General features: G+C 39.1%; 2 protein-coding genes across 3 annotated transcripts in view; one reads left to right on the forward strand and one right to left on the reverse strand.

Annotated features, from left to right (window-relative positions):
* CHST7 (carbohydrate sulfotransferase 7) overlaps window positions 1–17,616 on the forward strand; it is an 84,226-nt gene that overhangs the window by 45,035 nt on the left and 21,575 nt on the right. The window lies entirely within an intron of this gene.
* Window positions 1–17,616, reverse strand: part of SLC9A7 (solute carrier family 9 member A7) — a 178,709-nt gene that overhangs the window by 6,680 nt on the left and 154,413 nt on the right. For both annotated transcript variants that reach the window (XM_066250377.1, XM_066250376.1), the window contains one exon: window positions 6,635–6,717. In XM_066250377.1, coding sequence (XP_066106474.1) covers window positions 6,635–6,717 — 83 coding nt within the window. The remainder of the gene's footprint in view (window positions 1–6,634; window positions 6,718–17,616) is intronic.

Below are 17,616 nucleotides of genomic sequence, written 5' to 3' on the forward strand. Positions count from 1 at the left end.
TTTTCAGGTTGGTGACTCCCAATTTTCAGTTAAAATGAATATTTGATTAATTGGAATGTCCTTCTACCTTCTTTTGTGTTGAATGGGAATTTTTACTTCAATCAGCATTAATAGCTTTTGACACACAGCCAGTTCACATTTTAGAAATAGGAGATACCGTATTTCCCGTGTATAAGACGCACCCCTTTTCAAAAAATTTGGGGTCTAAAAACTGGGTGCGTCTTATACAGTGGTTGTGGCATTTCAAATGCCATAGATGGAACTGAGGACGAGGCAATATATGAAGACAGTGATTCGTCATCAGACACAGATGAGGACAAGCTAATGGACGGGAGTTTTGACAGTGATGAGGAGTTGTATGAATTTTATGATGAATAAAACTTGAGTTCAATAACTTTATATAATATTTTTTTCAAATTTCAGGCCCCAAAATTAAGGTGCATCTTATACATGGGGAAATATGGTAGTTCACTTGGAGTGGAAGGAGATGTTGCAGCCCCTGAGTCCCCTCTACCCCTGGTTCTCTGTAAAGATTATTGTTAAACAACTCTGCTCAGAGGTCACATGGTGAAAATGGTTGAGGTGGGCAGGACCTTAGAGGTAACTTGGAGCTACTTACTACAAAGGAGGAAACTGAGACTTGGCAAGGTAAAATGATTTCACAAAGGTCACTCAGACCTAGATCACCCCACTTCCCATACAGGACTATTCTGCACTCGACTTGCTGCCTCTCTCCCAGACTCTCCAACATGAATTTTCCCAACCTCAACACTGTCGACATTTTGGGACAGATCATTCTTCGTTTGTAAGGGGCTATCCTATATTGTAGGCTGTCTAGCAGCATTCCTGGCCTCTACCTTCTAGATGCCAGTAGCACCCCCAACCCCTCCTCAGGTGTGACAATAAAAATGCCTCCAGACGTTGCCAACTGTCCCAAGAAGCAAACTCGCCCTCGGTTGAGACTACTGCTCTTCCATAAAGGTCAGTTGCTGTGTGGAGAGCTCAGTGTTTGTCAGTCTGTGGATATCTGTGTTGCCAAATCTGCAGCACTGTGTTGGAAGCACCATGAAGCATGTGTCACATTATGATAGATCCATGACCATTTTTTATACCCACAGCCTAAGCAATATAGAAAAGTAAAGACTCAGAGCCACCTCAAATGCAGGAATGAATGGCCAAGAGACTTTAAGGGAAGGTAAGAATGTGTCACAACCATCTGTACCCAAGAGAATGACTGCTCCAAGCACCATCACATCCTGTCTTTATTTAGAGCAGTGCAAGAAAGAAAAAGCTTCTGTACAGGAGAAGATGGGAGGGGGCCCAGAGGCACATTTCTAGTTGGGAATTAACAAAGGAGGATGGATGTGTGGGCTCCACTGGAACTCTTTACAAGTAGAACAAGCTCCCTTTGACCCCTATCCTCTAACTACATTTCTGGTAACAGCCTCAATGGGCTTATTAGTATTCCTGTGTCTTTAACTCAGAAGCTGACAGCAGCTGGGTTTTATAGAATGACTAATACAAGAGTCATAGGGGAACCCAGAGGCTACCTTCCAGTTTCCTGACTCAGGCAGTTCAAACAACATCCTTCTTCCCCAAATACAGAATAGCCTCTAACAACTTCTTTAAAAAAGAAAAAAAAACATATGTACATATAAATTTTTACATATTCACATTGTCAGAGGGGCAAAAATAAAAGATCAATTATCCCTCTCACTTATTGGTTTTGGTAATTACCATCATAACTGTATAGAATACATTTTTTTCCTATTTCTTGACTTATAAACTTTAATCAGAGGTTTTTAACTCCTTCTTATGAGGGATTACAAATTTAATACATTTATACTCCTGCGTCTTCTATTTTTTTCTTTCTAATTTTTATTATAATTAATTGTATACAGCAGATATTTAAAATTTATATTCTATGTTATAACTAATAAGTAAATATGATCCAGCAATCCCTCTACTCAGTATCTACCCAAAAAACTCAAAAACATTGGTACATAAAGACACCTGCACCCCCATGTCCATAGCAGCATTATTCACAGTAACCAAGACATTAAAACAACCAAAATGTCCCCCGATACAGGATGGATAAAGAAGATGTGGTACATATATACAATGGCATTCTACTCAGCCATAAGAAATGATGATATAGTGCCATTTACAAGAACATGGATGGGCCTTGAGAACATTATACTGAGTGAAATAAGTAAATCAGAAAAAGCTAAGACCTGTATGATTTCACACATAGGTGGGATATAAAACTGAGACTCATGGACATAGATAAAGAGTGCAGTGGTTACCAGGGGTGGGGATTGTAGGGGAAGGAGTGAGGGAGAGGTTGGGGGAAGGGTGTAAAGAGGGACAAATATAAGGTGATGGAAGATGATTTGACTTTGGGTGATGGGTATACAACTTAATCAACAGTTCAAATGCTATAGAAATGTTTATCTGAAACCTATATACTCATTAATCAATGTCAACCTGTTAAATTTAATTTTCTAAATAAAATTTTTAAAAATTCTATGTTTTGTCTATGAATTGAGTCTAATTGTTAAAAACTAATAAGAAGAGCCAGATAGCCTGGTTGGTTGGAGCATCGCCCCGAAGTGCAGAGGTTGCTAGTTTGATCCCTGGTCAGGGCATGTATAGGAGCAGATTGATATTCCTGTCTTTCTCTCTCCCTCTCTCTCTAAAATAATTTTTTTTAAAAACATAAAATGATTTTGTAATAATGTTATTATATTAATATTATTTACTATAACCAAGTAGAGTGGTTGGAACACTATTGGAATATAATGCAATGTCATTTAAACTTTGTTAGAACACTTGAGTGTCCTGCTAAATAAAATCTTCATTTCTTTTTTATCTTGTTCATTTTTTATGACTTATAACACATCACTGCTTCTTCAACATTGTTCCCTTAGTCGGATTTTGTTTTGTTTGATCCTTATGTTTTGTTTTCCTCCTTCTTACAGTGTCTGCACAGTGGTGAACGTTCTGAATTCTTGCATGCCTAAAAGCCACCCCCTCTTTCTTTTGATTAACAGTTTGGGTGTAAAATTCTAGCCTCAGACTTTGTCTTTTCATCCTAGAACTCTGATCATGTACAACAGTGTTCTAACATTCAATTTTGTTGTCTCAAATGGGAAAATTTCCTTAATTTTTAAGGCTGAGTAATACTCCATTGCATATATACATATTTTCCCTATCCATTCATACATTAATACTTAGGTTGTTTCCATATCTTGTCTACGAGAATAATGCTGCTATAAACATGTTAATACATGTAACAAATAATTTATCCATTTTTTCTAGGCTGATTTTTGGTGTATAATTATTTATAGCAGTCTCTTATGACCCCCTGTATTTCTGTGTATCAGTCATAATGTCTCCTCTTTCATTTCTGATTTAATTTTGGAATCTTCTCTCTCTTTTTCTTAGTCTAACTAAAGGTTTTTCAATTTTATCTTTTCAAAAAATAACTTTTAGTATTGTTGGTCTTTTCTATTTTTTCTAGTATGTTTTATTTATTTCGGCTCTAAGCTTTATTTCCTTCCTTCTGCTAACTTAGTTTGTTCTCTTTTTCTAGTTCCTTGAGGCATAAAATCAGGTTGTTTATTTGGGATCTTTCTTTTTTTTTAATGTAGGTATTTAACACTATAAAACTTCCCTCTTAGAACTTCTTTTGCTATATCACATAAGTTTTGGTATGTTGTGTTTCCCTTTTAATTAATCTCAAGATATATTTTTAATTCCCTATGATTTCTTCATTGACCCATTGGTTATTAAAGAGTATTCTTTAATGTCCACCCACTGCTTGTTCTGTTCAGGGATGTGTTGTTTAATGGACATGTATTTGTAAAGTTTCCAGTTTTACTGCTGTTACTGATTTCTAGTTTCATACTATTGTGGAAAAAATATCTGATATGATTTCAATATTTTTAAATTTTCTAAGACTTGTTTTGTGATCTATCATACAGATCTATCCTGGAGAATGTTTCATGTGCACTTGAGAAGAATGCACATTTTGTTGCTGTTAGATTAAATGTTCTGTGCATGTCTGTTAGGTTGACTTTATCTAAAATAAAGTTCAAGTCCAATGTTTCCTTATTGATTTTCTGTCTGGATAATCTATCTATTGTTGAAAGTGAAGTATTAAATGCTGACAAGAATCAATTTCTTATCACTTCAGCATCTTGTCACTCACCTGTGAACTCTCTCTTATTTTCTCTACAGCCTTTCTAAGCCCAGTGAGTAATATGCATTCTGGATTACAATGTAGATGCAGTTTCATTTGGCTTTAAGAAATCCCTTGGGGTTCTATTTCAGTTGATAGGAAATAGTAATTTAAACCATACTTTTCACTGAGAACACCTTGAAAAGCTGGGCAAAATAAAACAAGAAAAACACAACTAAATCTTCTGCTTAATGGAATCAGAAAGATACCATGACAGTGAAGAGAGCCAAAATCTGGAGGAGGGTACCCAAGAGGTGAGCCTGGCACTTGGTAAGCCATATTTTCCCTAAAGTCACCTCAGCAGCTGAGCTGAACATCTAGCAGGCTAAAAGCGATAGTGAATCTGGTGCCCAGAGCCTTCTGAAGAAGACTATATAAACACCCTAGGCTCTAGGTTGGAACCCTAGTGAAAAGGGTAAACAGAAAACAGACTAACCTTCACAGGAACTGAAGCACAGCTTCAAACTTACTTTATTCTTGACTGGGCTAAAGTGATCTGGAATTGCTAAGGCCCCTAACCTATTCACTGATACAATCTAAGTTAAATTATCTCTGAAGAATGATAACCTCACTTAAAGCATCTCAAATTATCTCTATACTTTTTTCACTGCCTGTGTCTGTCACTCAAAAAAGAGAAAGAGAGAGAGAGAGAGAGAGAGAGAGAGAGAGAGAGAGAGAGATACACAAAAGAAAAAAATAAATCTTCTAAAAGTTAAGATAAATTGGCTTCATGACTTTGGAGTAAAGAAAGATTTATGAAACAGGACACAAAGATTTACTAACCAGGATAAAAAAGAACAATAAATTAGATGAAAACCTTTTGTTCATCAAAGATTCTATTTAAAAGTGAAAATGCAAGTCACAAGTAGGGAAGTTATTTTTATCATATATAATTCACAAAATACTAAGCCCAGTGGGGGGAGGATATACATATCTCCAGAATGTATTAGGAACTCTTACAAATCAGTACAAAGAAGGCAGACAACCCAACAGAAAAATGGGCAAGAGACGAACAGGTGCTTCATAAAGGAACATACCAAGTAAACCTATGGAATCTATGGAAAGGTGCTCAATCTTATTAGTCATCAGATAAATGCAAATTAAAACCATAATGAAATGCTACTACAAACCCACTAGCAAGGCTAAAATTAACAAGATTGACAATGCCAACAGTCAATGAGGATGTGAGCAACTAGAGCTACACTAGAAAGACTTGTATAAAGTGATAAAATCATTTTGTAAAACCGTTTGGCACTTTCATTAAAGCCGAATCTATGCATTTCCTATGACCTAGCAATTTCACTCCTGGGCATAACCCCAATAGAAATGTATGTAAACATGAACCACAGATGTGTGCAAGAATGTTCATAGGAGTGTTTTTGGCAGCTCCAAATTAGAAAGAATCTATGTATTCATCAACAACAGATAAATAAATTATGATACATTCATACAATGAAATACTATATAGCAATGAAAATAGATGAATTAGACACATGGCACATGGGACACATGACAACACAGATAAATCACACAAATGATGTTAAATCAAATAAACCAGACACTAACATATACTCTATAATCCCATTTATACAAAGTTAAAAAACAAGTAAAACTACTTAGGTGTTGCTAGATGTCACGAGAGTAATTATATTTAGGGAAGATAAAGAAGTAGTAATTGGTTGTGGCATGAGGGAACCTAGAATTTTGCTTCTTGATCCGTTTGAAGTTAAATAAATATGTTTATTTTTAAATAAATAAATGTTATTTGTGATAATGGATTGAGCACTTATGATTTGTGTACTTTTCTATACATATGTTATATGCTATCTATACATATCTTATACTTCAATAAAAAATACTAAATATTTTCTAAGTCTCCAAAGACCATATGTAAGCTTGCTACTAATCCATTTGGTCACTACATCAACTTAAGAAACCATGAAAGTGTAACTTTTGGGTTTTTAATTTTCACCTGGGACCAAATAAATCTAGTAGACCAGAATCTGCCCTGCATGTGGCTCAGTTAAGGCCTGAATCAGCCATTAGAAATTAGCTTCTACACACAGATTAACTGCCCAAGCTCCACTTCCTTTCTGACCACACCAATTCATCAACAAAGGCTTATTACCTTTGTATACAAAGCTCTGAAGAAACACATTAGTCTATCAGGATATGGGTTGACTAACCTAATGATGTACAAACATTCCTCGTGGCCAGAGAGATACCTACCAGGACTACCTGTGGTTGAATGATCACTGCATGAGTCCCAAGAGAGGACTGACTATACTGTAGCAAGCACAGGTCTTTGCTTACTTATCAGAAGTCATTCACTGGCAGTTAAACAACAGGATTTCATCATCAGTGTTTCAGGGAAACCACTTAAAAGGATACTTGTGATCAAAGCTGTACCACAGCCTGAAAAGCCACGCACTCTCCTGCTTTGTCCGGTTTCCTCCAGCAGAATCTGGACCATCCTAATAACAAACAAGAAGACATATGTTTAGTTGTACAAACGAGTTGAAATAAGGGGAAAATGTTTTTTTAAAACCATAGCTTTTAGTTCTTTTGAGTTCAGAATAAAACATCCTGTATCACCAAAGTGTCAAAGTTATACTGGGAAGTAATAGTTTTAAAAGAAATTGAATAAATCCAAAAGGCAGCAAATCAATCCCCAAAGTGAAACAGCTTGGTTATGTCTGTGGGTAGGTCAACTCAAAGTGATATAAACTTTCTTTTGAAATTTTTATTGTAATTTTTCTCTAAGTGTCTTTCAGTAGATTAATTATTCTGAAGTAGTCTGGATACTAATAGACCCAAATTGATTTATAGAGAATATTACAGAAAGCTTCTGTAAAACGAACTTTCCAGATCCCCCAAAGCTGATCTGGGGAAACCATGCTTGGTTGAGTTTCCTGACTAGCCAGCCGAGGGCTCTTGGTGTCCTGACCCAGGTATCTGCATTGTGTTCCAGGGGGTGTAGTACCTTGTTTCCCTATCAGGTTTAGGAAGGTCGGGGTGGTGGGCAGAGGAAAATGAAGCCAGAACTAGCATTTCTGTTCTTTTACCTACCTTCGAGAAGCAAGTTCCTTTACTGCTTCTTTCATACCTTTTCAACTCAAACATCCCCATCATTTAATTTTTCAAATAACTGGCACAATCAAATATTCATTTGAGGTTTAAGAAATCTGTTCTGGCCTGGCCTGTGGTGGTGCAGTGGGCAAAGTGTCAACCTGGAACACTGAGGTCTCCAGTTCAAATCCCTGGGTTTACCTGGTCAAGGCACAGACAACAAGCAACAACTACAAGTTGGTGCTTCACACTCCTTCCCCACCATCTTTCTCTCTCTCTCCTCTCTCTCTAAAATCAATAAGTAAAATCTTTTTAAAAAATTTTTTTGAAAAAGGAATCTGTTCTGTGCAAGTATTAATATAAACAGCACAATTACTACTAAAAGTGGAATGATGGCAGTGATTTGGGGCAACACTGGGGTTCTATGTTGCTGGATGGTAAGCTCTGAGAGTACAGCCTGCTTGGGAAGCACAGCTATTTTTATCAGCATCCTCTTGAAGGTTATATGGAGAGGCAACCGTACAAGTGAGAGACAATTGGCAATAACCAAATAAAAGTTGAGCCACAATTATGAGTAGTTCTAAACCACAGTGGGTGTAAATTCCACCTGTAATGGAAATACAAGTTCTAGGACTTATTGAAGACCTCTGAGAAGCAAGCATATAGGCAAGTAGAAGGAGGGACATTAGAATGCACTATTTAAATTTCTAATGTTTCCAATGGCGAAGATTATTTTTTTAAAATGAAGTCCCTGTGGTATTTGAGGAATATTTTGTGACAAATACAGGGTGGGGGGAAAAGTAGGCTTACAGTTGTTTCTATGGAAATTAAAAAATAATACATGAATAAACTGTTTCACATACTCACAATGGTAAACCTATTTTTGCTCCTCCTGTATGGAAATGGCTTAGTTAAATGGAAACTTCCATAAAAAAGGAAATAAAAATGAGAGATTCCAGAGATTAATTTTATTTCACATTTTTATAACTCATATGGAAGAAAGAGGGCACAGAAATATCTTCACGTGCAGATAATAATCATTTGTTCAGGTAATTAATTGCTGGCCTAATGACAATTCTAGGAAAAGTTCAAAATGCCACAGAACTGAGTGGAAAAGCAATGAATGAATGTTCCAGAAAGCACAAATATTTATGGAAAAATTAAATGGTTCCTTATAAAGTCAAAGGTTCTGAGCTCTCAGTTCTAAGTAATCTTACTGGGGAAAATATGAGATGATGAATACCATCAGGAAGAATACTCTAAACCAGTGGTCTCCAACCTTTTTTGGGTCATGGACCGGTTTAATGTCAGAATATTTTCACAGACCAGCCTATAGGGTGGGATGGATAAATGTATCATGTGACCGAGACAAACGTCAAGAGTGAGTCTTAGACAGATGTAACAGAGGGAATTTGGTCATTTTTAAAAAATAAAACATCGTTCAGACTTAAATATAAATAAAACAGAAATAATGTAAGTTATTTATTCTTTCTCTGCAGACCGGTACCGGTCCATGGCCCAGGGGTTGGGGACCACTGCTCTAAACCATCAAGCATAAGACAAGTCCTCCAAAGCCAGATTCATCTGCTCATTTTCTAAAACAATAAAATGACAAACCCCTACTCTGTCATCCTAACCTCTGCAAAACCACAATGAATTGTCATTACCTGGATCAATTAAGTTCTTGCCATCTCATGTCAAGGAAGCTACAAGTGACTTATATAAGCCCCAAGAGGGTCAATTAAAATGAGTAAAGCAAGGGAAACATTTCCTTTTGAAAGAAAACTAACAAGGGTCTTCTCAGGCTACAAAGAGATATGACTGCAGTCCACAAATAAGATCAAAGTGACCACAAAAATGTAAGAAACCAAGAGACAGCCCTGAAGGCTTACATGGGGTGAATTTGGGTCAAATAAAAAGTGCAACATTAAAACAGGGGAGTTAAACAACTTCTTTATTCCAAGAGATGGTGCCAGAAGCATGATTCGGTACAGGAAAAGCTTAGATAAATCCGCATCAAGTGGCTTTGGGGAAATTAGGGAGGGTCTGTGGAACAGGATTAATTTTGTAAACTGATCCAGAAGACAACCAACTGCTTCACAACTGGATTAGGGTTGTTACTTATCACAGACAAGACAGTAGAGTACTTCCTGCAGGATCTGAGCAGCACCCGGCTGAGCAGGGGTCGATGGGGGTTCAGGCTGATCCTACAATGGGCAGGGCCCCTTTCCTCCATGCACTTGCAGACTCTTGGGTTTTCATTTAATTGCTACCCACAGAAAAAGCAGGAACTTTGTCTGTTACCACACCCCTGCTCAAAACCTGCATTTCCACCAGGAGGGTTCACACCTCTATATCTTCAGCTCGGGGCTGCTTCTAGAACCTGGAACACCCTGTCATACTCTCACCTTCTCTTGCTCACAACACCTACCTGGCCAATTATTATTCATATTTCAAGGCTGTGCACAAGATTTTTTCTGAGAAACATTTAAAAGACAACAGAGCACTCCAAGAGGTGTATGTAGGTGTGAACATCATAGGTTTTCTCAATAGATCACCTGGTTCCAAATCCTAGCTCTACTCATGACTGTGCCACTGCCTTGCTGTGTGACTCTGGGCAGGTTTGAAATGAAATATAATTGATATGTTACATCAGGGAAGTTTAGGGTGTACAATGTGTTGATTTCATACATTTATATATTGCAGTATAATTACCACAGAGGACGTAGCTAACACCTCTATCAACTCAATAATTATCATTTATTTTTTTGTGGTGAGAACTAATATCTAGTCTTTTAGCAACTTTTTACTCTATAATACAGTATTGTTGATACTCACTAAGCTGTGCATTAGATCTCCAGATGTTATTCATCTTTTAGTTGCAAGTTTGCATCCTTAAACATCTCCCCAATCCCCCCAGCCTCTGGTAACCACCATTCTACTCTCTGTTCTTATGAGTTACACTAAGGATTTTGAAACATTTTACTGACATTGTTAATGGAAAAGCCCCTTAAAGAAAATTGATGGATACATGAATTTATCAAAACTTCCAAACTGCCCTTTTGCTATTCCGCTTGTCTATCTGACCCCACCCTTACTTACTGAACTATTGCCCCTGAAACAGAAAAGTTCTAGGAAGCTGGTCAGCCACCCCGAGGAGAAGCGTTCCAGGAAGCCAATATCGTAAAACCACAGAGGGAGCATACCAGAACTGCTGACTCAACGCACACTTGCTCAAAGCTCTCCCTTAACCCTATAAAAAAACTTGCCTCAGAATCTGTTTGGGTGCCCTTCTCCTGGAGGAGTCCCCGGCAGGTCTTTCTTTTCTAATAAAGCCTGTACACCTGGTGTTCGAGTGCCGTCTCATTCTTACAAAAATAACTACAATAAATCCCCAAGTAACAAACATCTGACTTACATACAACTCATACTTATGAACAGACTGCCATAAGGGATATTGAAAATCAATTGCACTTGGACATCAGTAAAAATTACATCATAGAGTTACTCGATTTCCATGACAAAGAACTAACCAATGAAGAACTTATGGAGCTAGAGCAGCAGACGAGCACATTTAGGAATGAAAATAGGGACCTAGAAACTCAAGAACCAAAAAAGTTTTTTTATAAAAGAGTTAGCTGATGCTTTTTGCCTCACTGAAGCAGGAAAGTTAGAGGAGCAAGATCCTGATATAGAGAGACTCACCAGAGTTTACTGTACAGTTACCGAAGGCCTGGATGCTATAGGGACATTTATGATGAGAAAAAGAAAAGCTCTGTACAAACCTCCCTTGATGCCTACTTCAAAAAACCGACTCCAGCAGCAGAATCAAACCCTGACTCTAACACCAGTCCCACCCTCACCAACAAATCCATCACCTTCTACTTCATCCAAGATTGTTTAAGGTTGTATTTGAAAATATTTATTTATATGCACAGAAAAATAAAAATAAATACTATATTAAGACAAACATCTAAGTTGTCTTTAATGAGTAAATGTACCTGTTCCAACTTACATACAAATTCAGCTTCAGAACAAACCTACAGAACCCATCTCGTTCATAATATGGGGACTGCCTGTACCACCAACTCTGCTTATCACCATTTTTTAAGTGTGTAACAATGAGTATCTATTTCTTCTGCATCCATTAAGCACCAAATGTGTACCTGCCAGGCACCATGCTGGGTACTGGAAACACAAAGAAGAATGAGGCCAAGCACCTGCCCCTTGAGCACATTGCCAGAAGGAAAGACAGATAGATAACATATATGGTGACAAATGTGCTGAAGAAAAAGAAATCAAATTAAAGAACTCAGGAGTAGCTAAAGGTCCTACTTTCAAAATAATTTTTCTAGAGCTAGTAAATGATAATTTCTGGGTAGAATCAGATGTTATTCCATTCTTAATATTAAAATATTTTTTTAAAGTTAAGGTCATTACAACAATAAAACAGCTTATGTTTGCTTATTTCCAGAATGCAGCAGAATACTGGCCCCCTAAAGATTTCTACATCCTAATCAGTGAAGCCTGAGTATGTTATGTTACATGGCAAAGGCACCTTGTAGATGGACTGAAGGTTTTCCAGGTGGGTCCAGTGTAATCACATGGGTCCCTAATGTGGACAAAGTGAAGGCAAAAAGAGTCAGAGAGATGCAGTAGAAAAGAGGCTGGAGAGATTTAAAGCATGACAGGACTTGCCACACTGTTCCTGGCTTTGAAGTTGGAGGGGATCATGAGCCAGGAAATGCAGGTACTTCTAGGAGCTGAGCTTGATCCCCCGAGCCAATGACCAGTGAGGAAACAGGGCCTCAATCCTACTGCGGCATGAAACTGAATTCTACAAACAACCTGAATAAACCTGGAAGTGGCTTCTCCCCAAAGCCCAACCCTACCAATAACTTCATTTCAGCTTTGAGAGACCTGAAACAGAAAAACCAGCAGAGCCCACCACATGTCGGACCTACAGAACTGTAAGATTGTGTTGTTTTAGGCTGTTAAGTTTATGGTAATTTGTTAGGACCTAAGGTCATTTGTTACAGCAAAAATACAAAACTAATGCAGAACAAAAGAGTAAACAAATGATGCAACCAGGTTTGGGTCTTTTTCATGTCTCTGGGATGATGGGGCCAAGATTTCTCAAAAGGGAGTAATAAAAGGGCATAAAAGCAGGGATACAAGAGCTCCACAGTGCCTACTTCAGGGCTCCTCAATCTGTAAAGTGTACACAACCTTTCTAGGAGCCCTGTAAAAATGAAGATTCTTATCCAGTGGGTCAAAGTGGAGCCTGAGAGTCTGCATTTCTAACCAGCTCTGGTCATATCCAGGCTACTGGTCTACAGGGGACAAGAGAAGTAGCAGAAGGACAGGTCTAAAGTCCCTAAAGGAAAAGCAGATGAGACACTCCAGGAACTCACCTCTGCCACTCTCCACCCTTACCATACACCATATTTCCTCATGTATAAGATGCTCCCATGTATAAGACACACCTTAATTTTAAGGCCCAAAATTTGAAAAAAAATGTATTGCATAAAAAGTTATTGAACTCAAGCTTTATTCATCATACAACAACCCATCACTGTAAAAACTCCCATCCAGTAGCTTGTCCTCATCTGTGTCTGATGACTAATCACAGTCTTCAACAATGAGCGCAAAAACAAGCGAAAAAAAGCAGGAAATGCAAGTAAAAAAAATCTACAACCACTCTATAAGCCGCACTCAGTTTTGAGACCCCAAAATTTTCAAAAAAGGGTGTGTCTTATACATAGGGAAATACGGAATCTCATTGTCACCAAATCCTTAAGGACAAAGATTCATGTCTTGTTTGTAGATGTATTCTCAGAGCCTGAAAGAATGTCTGAAATATAACAAGATGCTCAATAAGTATTTGTCAAATGAATGAGCAAATTAATGTTCATTTTGAGCTTTAAGGGAAAAAGAAGAATAGCAGAAAGGGAAAGCATGGGCCTAAGGAAGACAATAAGAAGAACAAAAAGTTGGGTGGGAGGGGCATCAGAAAGTAAGCAATTAAAGAAAGGCACCTCAGCAACTGTTTGAAGTTAAAATTTTGAAGTGACTGGGTATCATATTTCAGCCTGGAGGAAAACTGTAGGAGGACTCAGAAAAAAAATCCAACTTGCCCAGAAAGCTGGACATCAATGCAACTATGAAGAGCTGATTTTCCGCAGTTTTTAAGCTTGTGTGCATTCATACACACACACTGCAAGCACCGTGGTTTCCTTTCCTCCACATTCCGCAATATCCTGCTTGGGACCTTGTCTGGCTGAGATGATAGAGGCCAGGTTATTCAGATTTGGGCTCCTAGCTAAGCCTCATCAATGGGAACTCTTCTGTAAACTTGAGGAAGGAAGTGAATGATGTGTCTGCATGTCCAGCCAACATAAATCTCAACTGGGTCTGGCATGAAAAGTCCCCACTTGAACGGGGTGTGAGGCCACCCCCAGCCCTGGGCAGTCTGCCTCCAGCTGTGCTTGTTTTTGTTTTTGTTGCAAAGTCACCAAGACCTCCAAGAAACAAAGCAACTAAGTTTTTTGTTTTGTTTTGTTCTGAGTCAAACTTGCCAGGGACATGAAGCTGAAGTCTGCCCACAATATTCTTATGCTTCTCTCACATAAAACCAAAAAAGTTCTAGCCAACAACTCCTCTATTTTGCCCACATGAGCTAATAATATTCTATAACCCTGTAGCCATGACACCGTTTATAACCTTGGGCTTCCAGAACTAGTGAGGAAAACTGCACTCTATATAAAGAATGCCTTCCCATCTAATATCTTTTTATTGTTTGTTTTTAGACAGATTATTTTGAAAATGAGGTAAAGGGAACTGCCCTTTCTTTTCTAATGGAGAACAAACATTTGAACTTACGCCAATTCTGACTTCAGTTTCATGACAACACTGAGTGTGTGATCTGGATCCATTTCAGGGGAAACTACAAGAACCCAGGGTTTCACCCAAAAATGAGAAGCACATTTATTTCTGTTTTACTGTTTCTCATGACCACTGAATACTCCCAGCACTGCTGTTAGTGGCTCACTGTACCAAGAAGGTCAGGCCAAGAGGATTTAGAGAAGTAAGGCCCTTTCTGCACAACGGGCATGAGTCATTCTTAAGAAGGTGCCCTGGGCAACCAAGCTTGTAGTTCGTCCTGCCTCCCCCCATCTGACAGCAATCTTGAAAAGCCAATGGAACTGATTTTGGAGGTCCTCTGCATGACTGTGTGTGAGACTTGGAAGATGGGAAGTTAAGAAGTAGTGACACAGTTCCTAGCTAGGGCTGGCCAACTGGGCACCACTGGGAATGCAGCAAAAGTGGTTGTTCCCTTTTACAGTTGGCCCAAGGGGCCCTCTGAGGAGCTGTCAGGAACACTGAGTCACTGAGTTTACCCATCTAGGAAGGTTTACCCACCCCAGGCAGGGCGCACTATCTCAGCCATCACTGCATGGACTAAATGCACTGCCAAACCCTTAGCATTAAGGACCCACTGTTTTCTCAAACATTTCCATGGAAAAGTAACAGTAAGTTTGTTACTAAGTCTAATTACAAGCCCGTTGTCTCCATGTGCAGTTCCTGTGAGATGTATAAGTTCAGCTGCGTGAACCCAACCAAACTATACTGCTGGGGAACCATGAGGAGCCACTGCGCCACCTCACCCGCAGGTGTTGTAAAGTACCAAAAGCTACAGAATCAATATTAATATTTTAAGAGGCTTAAAGAACATTTGATTAATTTGGGTTAAGGTGTGCATAGAAATTTTGAGAATAATCTCTGTACTGTGTGATTGGCATAAAACCAGGATGGCCTTTGGCATTGTATTGTGAATGCAAAGGGAAGGAAAACATGGATTCTCTGACATTCCACCACACCTGTGGGGAAAGGAGTGAATGGCTGGCCAGGTGCAGGAAGAGAAAAGCCAAAATAAACCTTTTCTTATAGTGATGAGCCATTTGCGGGCATTTGTCTCCACGGAAACTACCTCTCCCATATGAATGCATATAGTTGATGTGTGTGACTCTGGACAGAGAGATGGCAGATAAACATTAGAAAATATAGGAATATCTCTTAATATGTAAAAAGACATCTTTCTATCATTGTGTTGACTTATAAATTTTGTTTTCTCCAAAATGATGTATGGCTTCCAAATTGAATGTGGTCCTATCATGTTAAAGGGCATATGACTATAACCAATAGTGGTAAGGGGCTCCTAATTGCAATTTTTGCTTCTATACTTTCCGCTTGCAAAACTATAAAAACTAAGTAGAACAAAGGGCCGGTGCGTTCTCCCTCAGATTTCTGTTGGAGTTGTCGCCGCTTGGCCAAGCTAGACAATAAAGCTTTGGTGTGTAATCGATGGATTTTGTTCATGTCTTCAATGTTTCGAGTCCCTCTGGATTAGGCTTAACACTGCTCACAAAAATTAGGGGACATTTTTATTGCTTCATATTCATTTTGAAATATCCCCTAATTTTTGTGAGCAGTACATTTCCCATATTTCCTTTTTACAAATGTTTGGGTCCAAAGGCATGAGCAATGGCAAACAGAAAAAGGGCTAGGAGGTTTGACCGGTCTGTACTGTCAAGATGAAATCTCTCTAAACCCTAGCTATGCAGCTAGAATTGGCCTGTTTTTATTATAAAATTAATCTTAGCCCTTAATCAAAGCTAGAGTCATACAGCAACTTTTCAAAAAGAACTTCTCATTGAAACCACATGTTTCCAACTGACACAATGGCCAATTCTCCTGTAATCACAAAGGTCTTCTGGAGCACCACTGAAGTGGGTACCAAATCTCCAACATAGCTCATTGAAAGTTGTTCCCCAAAAGCCCAGAACTCTCAGAGGGCATATCGTTTTGTCCCTTAAAGGGCATCAACACCAAAAATGCCTTATCAGTCTGTGACCACCCTCAAAGAGAAAGAAATCAGAAAAGCACACACTGGCCCCATACAGCACCACATTTTGTAACCCTTGTTACAAGTGATTTGATAGATGGAGTCATTTAGAAGATCCTATAGAATCTGAAATATGTAGACTGGATTAAGAATGAGGTGCAATGATGAGCACAATTCAAAGCTGACTGGGAGAAAGAGACACACTTGACATGGTTTCACAGACAACACATGCGTGTGGCCAATAAAGCTTCCTACTGCTTCATGCCTACATCTGCCCACCAAATAAATACCTGTTGAGCTCCTCAGGTGCCAGGCACTATGCTCAACACTGGATATTCAATGCTGAACAAAACTGTTCTTCAGCCTGACCAGGAGATGGCACACTGGATAGAGCATCAGTCTGGGATGTGGAGGACCCAGGTTCAAAACCCCAAGGTTGCCGGCTTGAGTTCGGGCTCATGCGCTTGAACATGGGCTCATCAGCTTGAGCGCAGAATCGCTGGCTTAAGCGTAGGATCATACACATGACCCTATGGTCACTGGCTTGAGCCCAAGGTCACTGGCTTAAAGCTAAAGGTCGCTGATTTAAGCAAGGGGTCACTCGCTCTGCCGTAGTGCCTCCAGTCAGGGCATGTATAAGAAAGCAATCAATGAACATACTGCAACGAAAAATTGATGCTTTTCATCTTTCTCCCTTCCTGTCTGTCCCTCTCTCTCTCTGACTCCTTCTCTCTCTGTTTCTGTCAAAAAACAACAACAAACAAACAAACGAAAAAACTGTTCTTAACTCCCAAAGGCAAATAATAAGATTTTGGAAACAAATTTCTGCTCTTATCACAGCTTTCCTTTCCCTCACTTAGCCTTCCCAGGAAATGCCAGCCTGAGAAAGGAGCAAAACCTAGAGAAAAAATTATCCTGCCAGCCTCACAATAGGGTTATATGTCAGCGTTAAAACATGTCTGCCACTTCATTGACACTCTTCCCATTCAGAGGTTATGGTCTCTATCCTCTCCTCTTGCATCTGGGCTGGCCCTAGCAACTTGTTAGAACCAATAGAAAGTCACAGAAGTGATGCTGTCCTTGAGACTTCCAAGATTAGGTCAGAAAAGGCTATGTAGCTTCCACCTCGCTTGCTGAGACACTGGCTTTTGGAACTGTCAGCCGCCATACAAGGAGTCCAGTCCCCTGAGGCCGTATGGAAAAGGCACAATTTGGTATTCTAGTTGGCTGTCCTTGTCTGAGTGCTCACAGCCCAGGAGCCAGACATTGGAGCAAATCAGCTTTGGGATGATTCTAGCCCTGGCCTCGCATTACCCCAGCCTTCTCCATGGAGCAAAGGCAAGCCATCCCTACTAGGTCCTTTTCAAATTCCTGACCTAAAGAATCCATGAGTAGAAGA

This window comes from Saccopteryx bilineata, chromosome X (genome assembly GCF_036850765.1).
Source record: "Saccopteryx bilineata isolate mSacBil1 chromosome X, mSacBil1_pri_phased_curated, whole genome shotgun sequence".
In the NCBI taxonomy this organism is placed as follows: domain Eukaryota; kingdom Metazoa; phylum Chordata; class Mammalia; order Chiroptera; family Emballonuridae; genus Saccopteryx; species Saccopteryx bilineata.